General features: G+C 37.6%; 1 protein-coding gene across 2 annotated transcripts in view; it reads left to right on the forward strand.

Annotated features, from left to right (window-relative positions):
• Window positions 1-14,950, forward strand: part of hcn1 (hyperpolarization activated cyclic nucleotide gated potassium channel 1) — a 239,717-nt gene that overhangs the window by 182,172 nt on the left and 42,595 nt on the right. For both annotated transcript variants that reach the window (XR_001729856.2, XM_003216221.4), the window contains exon 5: window positions 5,532-5,678. Coding sequence is in view for 1 of the 2 variants with exons in the window: in XM_003216221.4 (XP_003216269.1) it covers window positions 5,532-5,678 (147 nt within the window). In the remaining variant the exon portion in view is untranslated. The remainder of the gene's footprint in view (window positions 1-5,531; window positions 5,679-14,950) is intronic.

Below are 14,950 nucleotides of genomic sequence, written 5' to 3' on the forward strand. Positions count from 1 at the left end.
GCACAGGAGAAAGAGAGACAGAGACAGGCAGAAGCACAGGAAAAGGAAAGAGAGAGACAGCCACATCAAGTCTCCACATTAAATTGGTGGCAGCGGTGGGATTCTAAAAGGGATTCCATCCTCTGTCACCCTCAGTTCTCCACATAAATTGGTGGCAGCGGTGGGATTCAAAGGGGATTCCATCCTCTGCCACCTCAGCTCCTTACATAAACTGTCACCCTCAGCATCTCCACATTAATTGGTGGCAGCGGTGGGATTCGAACCCACGCCCCCAAAGAGACTGGATTGCTAAGAAGGGCTGATGTAGTGATTGCTAAATTAAAAAAAAAGGCAGAGGTCTTTAGAAATGGAGCATCAGGAAAGCAATGCCTTGGCGCCCACGTCCTTTTAAAAATAAAAATTGCCTAAAGCCACAACAAGGACTCTGCCAGATCCCACAAGCCCCAAGCCAATTTAAAAAAACACACATGCAATATCCAGTCAGCAACAACAGCCAGCCCTTAACAGACACAACCCCCAGAACACTTAGCCCTCTCTCCCCTCAATGCAGGCGGCTTGATTCCCAGCGCAGCATGAACCACTCTCTCTGCTCGATAACCCAGCCCCGAATGGCTTGCCTGGGTTGGGGAGTGTTTTTTTATAGCGATCTAACACGTGGACGCGGAGGACGCTAGCCCCCACCTTTTCCAGCCATCGTGGAAGTCTCTGATTGGCCAGGGAGCGGCGGCCATTTTAGGCTGCGCTAGGCTCCCATTCAAGTTAGGTTGCAGAAACAAAAAAATTAAAAAAAAATTTTTAAAAAAATATAAAAAAAATTTGGAGGCAAAAAATTAATGAAACATTAAGACACAATTAGAGAATGGGCCAACGATGGTTCGAATTACATTGCCAGTTGCGCCGAGGGACAACGTTTCAATACTCGGTTCAAAAAGCGAGAACATTCCGAAACAATTCCGAAATAAGAATCATAACGAATTTTTGGACAACCATAATACTTAGCTATGTTGTGTGCAAGATGCAGAAAAAATAGATTGTGGTCCAAATTTAGGTACAGTTTCTCAGGTTTACTGGTAAGGTAAAAATGAGCTGGGACATTTTGAGATTTTAATGTAAATAGGCTCAGCTATTTTTAATGTGTACTGTTGATCAAAAGAAGTTTTGTCTGGCTCCATTAAAACAGTCAGTCATACTTTAGAATATAGCAAATCAAGTAGCATTCAGAAATAATTAATTACATATACAGTTCCAAGGGGCAAAAATCCTAGTTAGTTACTGCAGTTTATTTGCCCCTCTACTTAAAGAAGGGGATCATTTCTTTTTTATATATAAGAGTTAAGCTGCAGTACTTACATTGGCCCATGGATAAGTCAACTCACATTTTTTGGTCAATATTTGAACTAAAATTTCTAGACTTATGCAAAAGTATATACAGTATATAAAAATAAATATTTTCCTTTATTTTTATTATCCATTTTACTTTTTACTCAACATTTTCTTGATGGACAGATATGTCATAGGATGGGTAGCAAGGGGAAATTGATCTTTATATATAAGAAACTTTGGACCACCAATTCAGATTCACAGCTAGCAACACCCTTCAGATGGAAAACTGTTCCCTTCTCCCCCTAAAACTCACAATTTGAGGTGGATTTGAGAACTATATCCTTATATTCCAATTTCTAGTATAAATATAGCATAAAAACATTCAGTGGAAATAATTTGACCTGAGGACTGGTGATTGGATGTCTTACACATTTGGCTTGATATAATGTTGGTAGCATGTCTAATAATTCTTGCAGAAAGGTTGGGTTCATCTAGCTAAATGAATTAAATATCCCACAGGAAAAAAATGTCATATCTCACACACTCACACACATACACACAAACAGAGAGCAAAAGCAGCCAGCTATCCATCCCCAGTAATTAATAAATACACTGTTTTATAACATCTGCTGTTGAGGACTAAACAGTGACCTTCTTCATAACAACCTTTGGGTTTAATCCCTTTTGAAAATAAATCTTATTATGGGTGAGTCAGCAAATGGCTGTACTGTGTTTGCAGTTTACAGTATGCATTTTCCAGGCAGTTAGCAAATATGGTTTATTTGGTTTTTAGCTCTTTCATATCGAGGACCATCCCTGTATTGGGTTATTTTTATTAATCCTGTTAGCAGCAGTATGATCTGGGAGGAATGTAATAAAGAAACACTATTTTCTCTGTTGCTTTCTATGAACTGAAAGAGGGCTGGTCCCTGAAATGTCACAAGCTAGTTTTTTCTGTGTGAATTCCAGTAGGTACCACAAATGTAGTAGAGGAGAAGTAGGTAGGAAAAGAGAATGCATATGCTTGATGATTCCCAGTTACATTCTTCAGGATCATTCATCATGGCAACACCTGTTCCTACCACATGTTGCCATACACTTGGCCAAGGAGTCTCTTCTGAATAAATATGCATGAAATCTTCTCATGTTTGTGTGTAGTTCTGATTTAAGTTGAGAGGGGGGATTTTCAATGAAAGATAACCATACAATTCAAATCAGTTACTACATACAATTCAAATCAGTGGGTTGCTGGTAATTTAAAGAGTTCAGCTGTTTTAATGAGACACTCAATCCAAGTTTAGAAATTCTTGGAAATATATTTAGGTACAAAGAAAATCTAAAACATTGTGATAAAATTAGTCAATATGGTATACATTTCCACAAGAACATGCTGCAAAAAACAAACAAAGGAGTTGTTTAATTAGAAATTTCATCATTTGATGGTTAAATAACTGTTGTTGTTGTTATTGTTTGCCTTTAAGTATTTCCAATGTAAGATGGCCCCAAGGTAAATCTATTATGGGATAGTAGAGGATAATTTAGGCTTATTGATTTGCAGGATGCAATGAAAACTAAATTCTGGGTTGTGGGTAAACCTTGCTGAATCAGCATATTTTTTCCAAAATAAAAAGTGAAATATTATCAATTTCTTTTTCTTTTTTATAAAAGAGCCCTCTAAGGATGAGCAAGGGACAAGGAGGAAATGCCAGCCCTCTGCCTAAATGCAAAATAGGGCATATAAAATCCAAAGATTATAATGATGCAACAGACCCAATTTCAAGAAAAATGTGGTTGTTCCTAGTGTTAGGAGTATATGGTAGAAGTCTGTGAAAAATATGCATTGTCATGGTGTAGCCGTTCACATAATAGTGGCCTTGAATTCCTTCTGTGAAATAACATGATGAATGTTAAGGACAAACAAGAACAAGCTCTTCACACAACGTATAATTAATTTGCAGAATTTGCTGTCACAGTCTGGATGTTGATATGGCTACTGGCTTAGGTGGTTTTAAAAGAGGATTAGCCAAATCCAAGGAGAATAGGTCTGTTAGGGTCAAACCGGACTTGACATTTGTCACGTAGTATGCCCATGTGTGAATGTTTTGGGGTTTTTTTTAAAGAAAAAAATAGCTGGTGTCAGAGGGAACCAAATTGAATTGGGACTAGCATTCAACAAGCAATCTGACTCGTCGTCTTTCAGATATTCCTTGTTTCCTGTATTTTGTTATTTTCACTTGGTACCAAGGGTCTGAAGGAGAACAGTTTCTTTTGGGCAAAACATGCACATGATTGGATTAGGATTAGGATCAGGGTAATGTTAGGGACAACAATTGAAAGACCCCTACTATGTCACTTTTTCACTCGGGCTTTATTTCCCATGCTGGTTACTTATTCAAACTTAGGAAACCTCCTGCACTGCATCTGCTAGAGCAGGACTGGGCAACTGTGGGAGGTTAGGGGGCAATTTAATCCCCCAGGAGACTAAAAGGTTATACTCTCTAATTCAGTGCACCCCTCCTACAACCCCCCCCCCCACACACACACACACATTTTCACCCTTGAATGCCCACAAACTCAAGGGGACATGATGATATATTTAACATGTAATTAGACTTTCCTGAGCTGTTTTAGGCCCTTTTTAAGCAACAGGACCTGTTCGCTTTCATTTTTTTCAAAATGGGTCTAAATTGACTTGGGAAGGATAAAATATGATGGAAAAGCCCTTCACCTTCCCAGGGGGGCATTTGGGTGAAAAAAATAATTCCAGTGACGCAAGATTGCTTCCAGTAGTTGCTTGTGTAGAAACAGGAGGATTTCAACATTGGGCGGAAATCAACTTCACTCCTTTCCATGCACATAAAAATGTTTAAAAATTGGTATTTTGCCTTGTGATGGGAAATGGTGGATTTCTCCGTTTACTTTGTGACATTTCAGTGTGGGCGTTCAGGTGGATGGTCTCCCTCTGTTTCTATTAGTGGTTTAAAGATGGTGTGGGTCCCATTGAAAGAAGATTTTTCAAAATGTGTGCCTGTTTCCTTTAGTGTAGGAGTTTAAGAGGAATAATCCAGGAAAGTGGTGTTTCAAAAAGGAAAGAATGCCTTCCATAGTTGCTCACTCCAAGCTTAGGTCCATTTTTCATGCTGAGTTTTGTGCACCTAAAGTGAAATGGTCATATCAATATGAACAGTAATGGAAAGGATGTATCAAAAGTAAAGAACATGTTTTGAATACTAAGACTTCTATGTTGGTTCACCTTGAGTTGGGGCTGTGATGGCTTCATATCTGAATCCATGGGTTTTTGTTACCAGTCAGTGAAAACAATTCTGAGTACCTGGTGTCAGGCAAACTCCTATAAAAAGCCAATTGAAATAGAAACAGAGGCCTAAAATCTTCTATTTTTCCTGCAGATTGAGGGGACTATAAAATGAATGTAAGGTGTTTTTTTGCAGTTTAGTTTAAGTTCTGGCTGAAGCCCTATGTGTACTGTGTGCCCACCCGAGAATATGTTCACAAATCCTCCACATATGCTGACATTCTCTGGCAAATAGAGGTTCTTGCGCTGACAAGTATGCTACTCAAAACAAAATGTGAATGAAAGGAAAAAGCAAATGTGTTGATCCACCAAAGGGAAAAAAATCTAAAAACTTACAGTTGGCTTTACTACTATGAGTACCAACCAGGCATGTAGCCGGGGGGGGGGGGGGGGGCTTGACGGGCTTCAGCCCTCCCTCCCCAAAAAAAATTCTCAGGGTGGTCTGCGAGAAGGCCTTACATTTATTATTTAAACTGTTATGTTTATTCATATCATGATCTGATCACCATGCTCAATATATCCCATATGCATAGGGGTATTGGGATAATGAGACAAAAGATTTGCTAGGGTAGACCTTCTCCCGCTCAGACTCAGCCCCTCCCAAAACAAAATCCTGGCTACGGGCCTGGTACCAACCAAGCTATTACAAAATACAAAGTTAGAAAAGCAGGACATATAGCAATGTTTTAAAACATAGTATGCAACCAACAGTGCTTTGCAGCTTATCACTCAGAATCTTAAGTATTGCAGAGGAACTGGCTATTATCTTTTCATTCACTTTGAAAATAAATTAGCTTCCTCTTCTCTTTTACAATGTGAACAATTCATTCTGTGTGGCTCATCTCATTTTCTTTAAGAAACCCACATTGAAATGTCTACTTTTTCCTCCTTCTAGTACAAACAAGTGGAACAGTACATGTCGTTCCATAAACTACCTGCCGATATGCGTCAGAAGATCCATGATTATTATGAGCATCGTTACCAAGGCAAGATCTTCGATGAGGACAGCATTCTCAATGAGCTTAACGACCCTCTTAGGGAGGTAAGAAACTCAGTCTTGTTCCATGATGGTCTCTGTATGGGGGAGACTTTATTTTCCTTCTTAGTTTGAATTGGAGAAAAATTCAAAAGTATATAAACTCTACATCCTCTAAGATGGGGTTCAGCGAGTCTCTGAAGTTATTTCTACTTTTGATTAAAGAGGATTTCCTCCATGCATCTATTGATAACTAATAGACCAAACCCAAAAGGCAATCTAACATGGAACTGGTTTTTATCATCAAGATGTAAGCACAACTACTAATGAAGTACTGTTACAAGGTTCTAGTCTAACAGAAACATAAACCAGCAGGCTTCCAAATTGAATTCAAAATTGTTATAAAGGCAAGGAGAAACTAAATTTGGATGCTCTGGGTCCACTCAAATCCATTAGATCTGTCAGAGCTAATTCCCCCACATACCTCAACTGTTATCAGTGGAAATGTGAATAGCTCCATTAGGCTCAGAGACCCAACCAAACCACTCCCTATCTTTTCCCTCAGGTCATTGCAGGCTAGCAAACCTGGGATATGAGAGATCTGCCCCTTCACTCCTTTCTAGTTCCATTAGGATTTCTGTGCAGATATCTAAGGCCCCATCTACACTGCCTTATAATCTAGTTCATGATCCCAGGTTATCTGCTTTGAACTGGAATTGTATGGCAGTATAGACTCATATAATCCAGTTCAAAGCAGATAATTTGGGATCAGATATTTGATTATATGGCAGTGGAGATCCAGCCTAAAGTATCCTGTTGTTATATCTTGTTGTTAGTTTTGATTAAAATAGACCCTTTGAATCAATTGGATTTACCTGTTTGTTGACTCACCATTTGTCTGTGACTCAATGGGTCTATTCTAATTGGGACTTGCCAACAGAATGTCAACCAATAGGAAGAACTGTTGTTTTTTGGACTACAAATTTTGGAATCCTCAGGGTCAGATTCTGGAAGTGACAGTCCAAATAAATAATTTTTATTTTCAAGCTCCATTTAATACTAAAAACCAATCTAGAATTCAATTACTATATTTTAAAAATGAGAACTGGGATGATTGAGAAAATAATAGTCCTGTCAGTTCAATTTTCCACTATGTTAACCTGATAGAAAGCATTATTAAAGCTAGACTTATTAACACAGAATGATGAGTGTTGCTGAAAAAGAAATAGTATACCTTCCACGGAGGAAAGTGTTCCCTCACCAATAGGTTTTAGAGTTATCTTATCAGTAGACTCCAAAGTCACAAGATACAGGGAATCTGGGTTATTGAACTCATTCAGAAATTGATTATTTTGAACAAACAGGTTTTTTGCATCTTATCAACCAAATGGTGATGGGAAGTAAATCTCTTTTTGTTTACCAGAATAAATTTTCTGTTAGCATTATTGAAATGTTATACTCATTAATTTTAGGGCCTAAGATAGAATGACAAAATGTGAATTTTCCATGTCTGCAAGTCTTTTAATTCCACATTATTTAACCTTTTCAATCTAAAGTTTAAGTGTGTCGGGTAGCAAAATTTATTTCTCTTGTGTACTGCACATGGCCATTTATTTTTTAAAAAACCTCACCTAATTAAACTTATATTTCAGTGATCATTGTAAAATAAAGTATTTTAAAGTATTTTTCATTCCTTTTTTCTTTTCTTTTCTTTTGCACTAAAAATGTGATATGTGCAGTGTGCATAGGAATTTGTTCATGTTTTTTCTCAATTAGTTTACACAAACTCTTTCTGTACACACACACACACACACATTATATATAATACTAGCTGTGCCCGGCCACGCGTTGCTGTGGCGAAGTATTGCGGTATGGGAAATAAAGTATTGAGGAATTGGTGGTAGTTAAGATGAAGGGTAAAGGTTTTCCCCTGACATTAAGTCCAGTCATGTCTGACTCTGGGGGTTGGTGCTCATCTCCATTTCTAAGCCGAAGAGCTGGCGTTGTCCGTAGACTCCTCCAAGGTCATGTGGGATGACTGCATGGAATGGCGTTACCTTCCCGCCGGAGCAGTACCTATTGATGCACTCACATTTGCATGTTTTTGAACTTCTGGGTTGGCAGAAGCTGGAGCTAACAGTGGGGGCTCTCTCCGCTCCCCCAATTCAAACCTGCGGCCTTTCAGTCCAGAAGTTCAGCAGCTCAGCGCTTTAACACGCTGCGCCATCAGGGGATATTATTTCCTAAAGGTTGTGAATATACAATATTTCTGATTGGTTTTTTTTGTTTGTTGGAGGCAAGTATGAATGCTGCAATTAGGAAAAATGATTAGGATGTAATGGCCTTGCAGCTTTAAAGCCTGGCTGTTTCCTCCCTGAGTGAATTTTTTGTTGGGAGGTGTTAGCTGGCCCTGATTGTTTCCTGTTTGGAATTCCCTTGTTTCCAGAGTGGTGTTGTTTGCGATATTTTATGTGCTTCTACTGTCTGTGGCCCTGAGAAAACAGAGGATTTGCCAGACTTTGATGATGGGAATACTTTGTTGGGAGGTGTTAGCTGGCCCCGATTGTTTCCTGTGTGGAATTCCCCTGTTTATTTACTGTCCTGGTTTTAGAGATTATATTGTTCTGCATTATTCTATCCCAGTAATTATTTCATATTAAAGAAGAATCTCACTTATCCAACATTCGCTTATACAACGCAGTCTGCCTTTTCATAATCAATGTTTTTGTAGTCAGTGTTTTAAATTCATTGTGATATTTTACTGGTAAATTTGTAAATACAGTACAGTAGAGTCTCACTTATCCAACATAAACGGGCCGGCAGAATGTTGGATAAGCGAATATGTTGGATAATAAGGAGGGATTAAGGATAAGCCTATTAAACATCAAATTAAGTTATGATTTCACAAATTAAGGACCAAAACATCATGTTAGACAACAAATTTGGAAGAAAAAGTAGTTCAATACACAGTAATTCTATGTAGAAATTACTGGATTTATGAATTTAGCACCAAAATATCACAATACATTGAAAGCATTGACTACAAAAATGCATTGGATAATCCAGAACGTTGGATAAGCGAGTGTTGGATAAGTGAGACTCTACTGTAAATACTACATAGCATTACTGCGCATGGAACTACTTTTTCTGTCAAATTTGTTGTATAATATGATGTTTTGGTGCTTAATTTGTATAACGATTACCTAATTTGATGTTTAATTGGCTTTTCCTGAATCCCTTCTTATTATCCAACATATTCACTTATCCTGCTGGCCTGTTTACGTTGGATAAGTGAGACTCTACTCTATATTGATAATCTTATATTATCTGCTTAGAACTGGATTATATGAGGCCCCTTCTTCACAGCTGTATAAAATGCCCACTGAAGTGGATTATATGGCAGTGTGGGGTCAAGATAATCCAGTGCAAAGCAGATAATATAAGATTATAAATGGGTTATATAGCTGTGTGGAAGGGCCTTGAGTCTACACTGCCATATAATCCAGTGCAAATTAGATAATCTGTGGAAGAAGTCTAAGTGAGGCCTAAATCTGGATGATGGGTTGTGTTGTCAAATTTGGAGGTTGGGGGGCCTGTACTTTTGTTGTTTTGTGAATTGCTGTGATGCCATCACTCTTTTCTATATATAGACTAGCTATGCCCAGCCATGCGTTGCTGTAGCAAAGTGTGGTTGTATGGGAAATAAAGTATTCAGAAATTGGTGGTAGTTAGTATATGTTACTTCCTAAAGCTTGTGAATATACAATATTTCTGGTTGTTCCTTTTCTTTTCTTTTTTTTTGTGTGTCTGTTGGAGGCAAGTTTCAATCCATATGTCCAGACTGTCCCAATACTCCAGAATTTCCAACAAACGACAGAATATCCATAACTTTGCTAGAAGCAGGGCAAATTCAGTTGAAAGAAAGAAAACCACAATATTCTCCAGAAGCTTTTGTGTGTCATGAAGACAGCCTGCAGTCCATTTGGGGTGATGCAGGTTTTGAAGCTGATATAAACAAGCCCTAAAGTAAAAGCAAACTGCTGCATCTTTTCATAACTTATGTGTTTTTCCTTATTAACAAGTTTTTCCACCTTGACTGTCCTTTGAGGTTGCTTGGCCACTCATCTCCCCGTTTTCTTCTGTGAAATGTTGGAAGCTATTTAGGCATTAGATATGCATGCCAAAAGCAAAAGATCCCTTTGCTCCAAGAAAATAGTCTGCCCTGTGCTGATAATACAGCCATTGTTGTTATGAAATGTTTATTTTAAAAAATGCAGCAAATGCTCTTTTTCAGTTTCACCTTGAATACACTCAACTATGAGCATTGACTGAATTTTGGCTCCCTATTACAGTTTCCTTTATGAAATCTAAACTGGCACAATTTTTACCTGTTCATTTGACTAAAAACATAGGAAAATATATTATCCAAGATCCCAGGTAAACACTACATTTAGTTTAAGAGAGCTGAAGTATAGCCAACAAGTTCAAAAACTTAAGCATTTATGAAACTGCAGGAATTTTAACACAAAATATGTTATAATACAGTATTTCAAAAAAAATATGTTTCTTTATAATAACATGTATATTTTCCTCTTGGTTGTAAATCCACAACTTAGAGTGGCTTACAGGATTTAGTTATGATAATTTCAGATAAAGCAAAATATTTATAAAACTGTCAGGCAAGAGGACATGCTGAACAAACACAAAATATGACTCAGTACAAGCAACAAAAGTATACCAAGTCTTCGTAAATTTCTTAAAACACAGATTGGCACATCCTTTTTAAGGGAGAGGAGGACTAAAAGTGAAGTTTCTTTTCCAAAATGAGGGGGAAATGGCCTAATTTGTCAGAGCAAAACAGAAGGATCTTTCGAACATCCAGACTGTTTTGATCATGCTGACAAACTGGCTTGATCATGCTGACAAATTAGAAGTTGCTGCAATGGGCTGTGTGCAAGCAGTATTTGCAAATGTGTGAAGCCAAATATTGCCTGAAAATGATTTTAAAACAGGCTAATACATGTTGGCGTACTAGGCAAATCTTCAGGATAAACTGGACCCTAAATATTTAGACCTTTAAAGCTCAAGAATTGAATTTCTGAGTTAGGTTTGAAAATGTACTGCCAACAAGTACAATTGCTGCAGGATTGATGGAATATGATTTGGCCATATAATTCCACTGAGAACTCAAGCAGCCAGATTCTATACTAGTAATCAAAAGAGAGATAAAAGAGGGCTATCAGCCCATGTTTCCTGCTGAGGCCAATTCCTTAAGGATGGAGCAACCAAAAATCCTTAATCGGTGGAAAGATTAGCTAAAAATGGACAGATATCATTATCCATTTACCCATGACAGTCCATGAATTTTGGATGCCTTTATGATTAACCTACTCTCCCCCCCCCCCCCCCCCCGTCTACATTGTTGTCCCTTAAAGGAAACAACAGTTCATGCAAATAAATAATTGAAAATACTCTTCAGTTACTTCCCTGGAATTAATACTTTGGTGAAGCAGGGAAGGCTAAAGACCTTGTAAACCGCAGCTCCCAGGATTCCATAGCATTGAGCCACAAGAATTAAAGTGGCGTCAAACTGCATTAATTCTACAGTTTAGGTGCTCTTCTTGTGTTCCCTTTCAATGACTAGTTCAAAACAAAGCATATTAAGTGCAGAGCATGGTGTTGAGGAAATGTTCTTGGTTGGAGAAACCAATATTGAGGGAACATCAGAATACATGCTAAATAATGCAGTCTAGTTTGTCTCTTTGGTCTTCTTCCTTCATAAGAATTTTATCATTTTAAAAATACTTTTGGTATCAATGTTGCTTACACATCTATTCAGTGCTTTGGTTTCTTAGTTATTCAAACACAATCTTGGAAGGACATGAACAATAATGGTAGACCAATGAAATGTGACTTTCAAATTACTGGGTGATACGGTAGGGTATCCAGGCTCCTTAATGACAAAATAAAAACCTCTAGCATGGATGAGATACTACTCACTGCAGCTATCTATCTAATTTATTCTTAAATCATCTAGAGAATAGAACTGTGCTTAGTGACCTTGCTTTACAGAACTTTCTTGGGCCCCATTTCCTACTTACTGCAGACAATAACAAGTAATGCAGTGGGATTGAATCAAACAAAGGAGTGCTTCTTGCTGTTTTTTAATTCACTTCCAAGAGTTCCTGCAAAACATATCTTGGCACTTTGGATGTAATGATAAATGGTCTTGTCTGGCTGTAACCCAGCTTGTAATTGGTCCCATTAGTTTGCTTCATGGAGGTGAAATGAAAGGCATAAAGATGAACTTGGGGTCCATAGTTCCTAAATCATTATTGTATACCAGAGGAATTCCCACCCCATCCTTTGTGATTGTCCATCTATCTCCACAATAAAATAGAAGATAAACTTTTTGATCTCATATTTCAAGTCACTTTAAGGAGACATCCCCTTCCTTTGAACAGTACAAAAGAATTTCAACTGGAGTGAATTCAAGAGCTATACAGATTGCTTACAGGTTACATTCCCAGTGGGAATTCGTAATAGAATGTGGTAAATACATTTAAAGTAGAACTGGATCTAAATGTGTTTTATCAAAAATATCTCGATCCACCAGACAGCATATTTAAATCATATGATTTTAGGCCTAATTATGATGGACATATATAGAACTTCCACTTTTGTAGGGGCTAGGGGTTCAGGATCCTCACAGAATTAAAAAATATCCAAATTTTTAAAAACCCTATTTTTTATAAGAATACCTCTTTTAAAATCTCTACATCCCCCAAGTGCAACTCTGTTACTTTCACTAGATGTTAGCCATAGAATCATGCTGGAAAACCTACTAATGTTTATAGAAGTGTAGGAATCTGGCGATAGAGAATCTAGGGATTCCTAGAGCAAACATAATAATCAAATTTACACATAATCCAATCTGCAACAATTAAACTCAGAAATGCAAAGGGCTGCCTGTAATGGGTTGTAACCAAAAGTTCCATTTGTAGAAGGATTGATTCTGCGCACGGTGGACCTCTTCTGTGAACTCAAGCATCATCCTTTCAAACATATGGTTTTAAGACTAAACATTAAGACTAAAGAGGTGTTTTTGTTTAATTGGGTTTTCATTCTCAAGGCATACACCAATAAAATTGCATGCAATACATAATGCTAAAACTAGTAAAACATCAAGCAGAACATATCTAACTGTTGACAGTATTGCCACAACACACACTGGACACTTTGCCTAATGACTGGGATGGGATTAGACTAATTCAGAGAAGATAAACCTATTTAAGCCATGATAACTCAATTGAACATTGGTTTGTGATCCTGACAAGTCTCTGGAGGCACTAATCCATGGTGTAGACCTGCTGTCCTGTTTTAGTGTTTCCCAAAGCATATAGTTAGTCACCATGAGACTCCAGACTAGAATCACCTTTCTTTGGATCCAACAGGTACCTCAGCAGTTTTTGGATGCACTGTATTTGAATATATAATATGGAGGAAGACACCTTGATCAGAATGAAAAAAAAATGTACTTTTCCTTCTTTCCTATTCTCATTGCCAAAATTAGGAAACTATCTCCTTACAACCTAAAAGTGATTGTCTATTATCTACTTAATCAATCTTGTCTGTCTTTCTATCTTTCTACCTTTCTCCCAAGTGATCAGGTAATGGCTATGAACCCTTCCACATTTGCCCTTAAAATATATCATGAGTAAGTTTAAGCTGGAAGATAGTGGCTGGCCCAAGAAACCTGATGATATTTCACAGAGTCAGGATTTAAATCCAGATCTGCCCAGTCCTAGTGTGATCTAGAGCCCTATTCCAATTACTCTGCACATAGTATTTTTGTATTCTGATTTCATGTCAGTTCATGCCCCATTTCGGCTGTGCAAGATCAATTCCAGGTGAAAATTATAAAATGATTATTGTGCAGAGGCAACATTATTGTGCAGAAGCAACATAGAGCAACAGTTCTACAATGCAAGTCGTAAAGCTGAAACCTGCAGCAGTACAACAAACCTTACTTTGAGAAACAGGTTAATACTCTTTTGGAGCCATTATTAAAAGTTCAAAGCTGACCTATTTTTAGATAGTAGTGTGAGAAGATGTTGGCTGAAAATAGATACAGATCATATCTCCTTGTAGAATATAGAACATGGGGACACTTCATTTTCAGAGAACATAATTGGTATTTGGAATATAACCTCATGCTCTCAACCTTTTGTGCTCTGTAAGAAGAGATTTGTTAGAGAAACCACCCCTTAAGTGAACATCCTTAAAAACATAGAGCACAACAATAGTGTTTTGGATACGATGCATCTCCACTGGCCCATTTCGCAGGCAACTAAAGTCAAGCTATCCCCAAATTCCATTCATCATGGCATTATTACCTTAGCAAATGTACTTTAAGCTGTCCATTCACCAGCATCTTTTTATATTAACTACAGTAGAGAAATGAAAACACTTATCATTTCTAGTAACATTGTCTGTAATGCCTTTATGATAATACTTGTGTTATCAAAGTGTTCTGAATAAATTGTGATTTCACATATTTATAGATTGAGCACAATTTGGATCTGGCAAAAACCGATCACCTTGCTGCATGTATAGGTGAAGAAGGCCAGACCAAAGGCTTTTATAGTGATTATGAGCAGAATCCCACAGCCAGCATATAAGTGGGGGTTGTTCCTAAAAAAGAAGTTTTCCAAGTGTTTCATTTGACTCATACTGGCCTGTCGATATAGGAAAGCTTTCTTGACTGGCCTCCTGCAGTTCCATCCTGTGGCCAGAATTGACTGATAGCACACAAGGACATTAGACTCCGAGAAAAGAGGTGTGAGAACTGGGAGAAGGAGTAGTAATAATTTAAGATATGCAGATGATGCAGAAAATAGCAAAGACTTAGATCAGCTATAGAGAAAAATTACAAAAGAAAGTACAAAATCAAAATTCCTCCTGAATATTAAGAAGAGAAGAATGCTAACAACATAAGTTTGCTGCTGTTAGTTGTCATCAAGTTGACTTCAACTTATAGCGATTTGATGAACGAAAAACCTCTAAGTCACCTTGTGGTCATGCTCCAGTTTCACAAATTCAAGGTTCCTTGAATGAATGTAAACAGACTTTTATATAATTTTAAATTGGATGATGAAGACATCAAACGTGTCCAAAATTTTCCATAACTTTGTTCAGCCATTAATCAAAATGGTAGCTACAGTCAAGATTTAGAAGCAGATTCTCAAGCTATATCGCTGAATACTAATTTCAGGAGTATGCATACTGTAGCATCTCCAATTTTTGTGTAGATATGTGGAAGCTTGGTGATGATGATG

The sequence above is a fragment of the Anolis carolinensis genome, chromosome 2, assembly GCF_035594765.1.
Source record: "Anolis carolinensis isolate JA03-04 chromosome 2, rAnoCar3.1.pri, whole genome shotgun sequence".
In the NCBI taxonomy this organism is placed as follows: domain Eukaryota; kingdom Metazoa; phylum Chordata; class Lepidosauria; order Squamata; family Dactyloidae; genus Anolis; species Anolis carolinensis.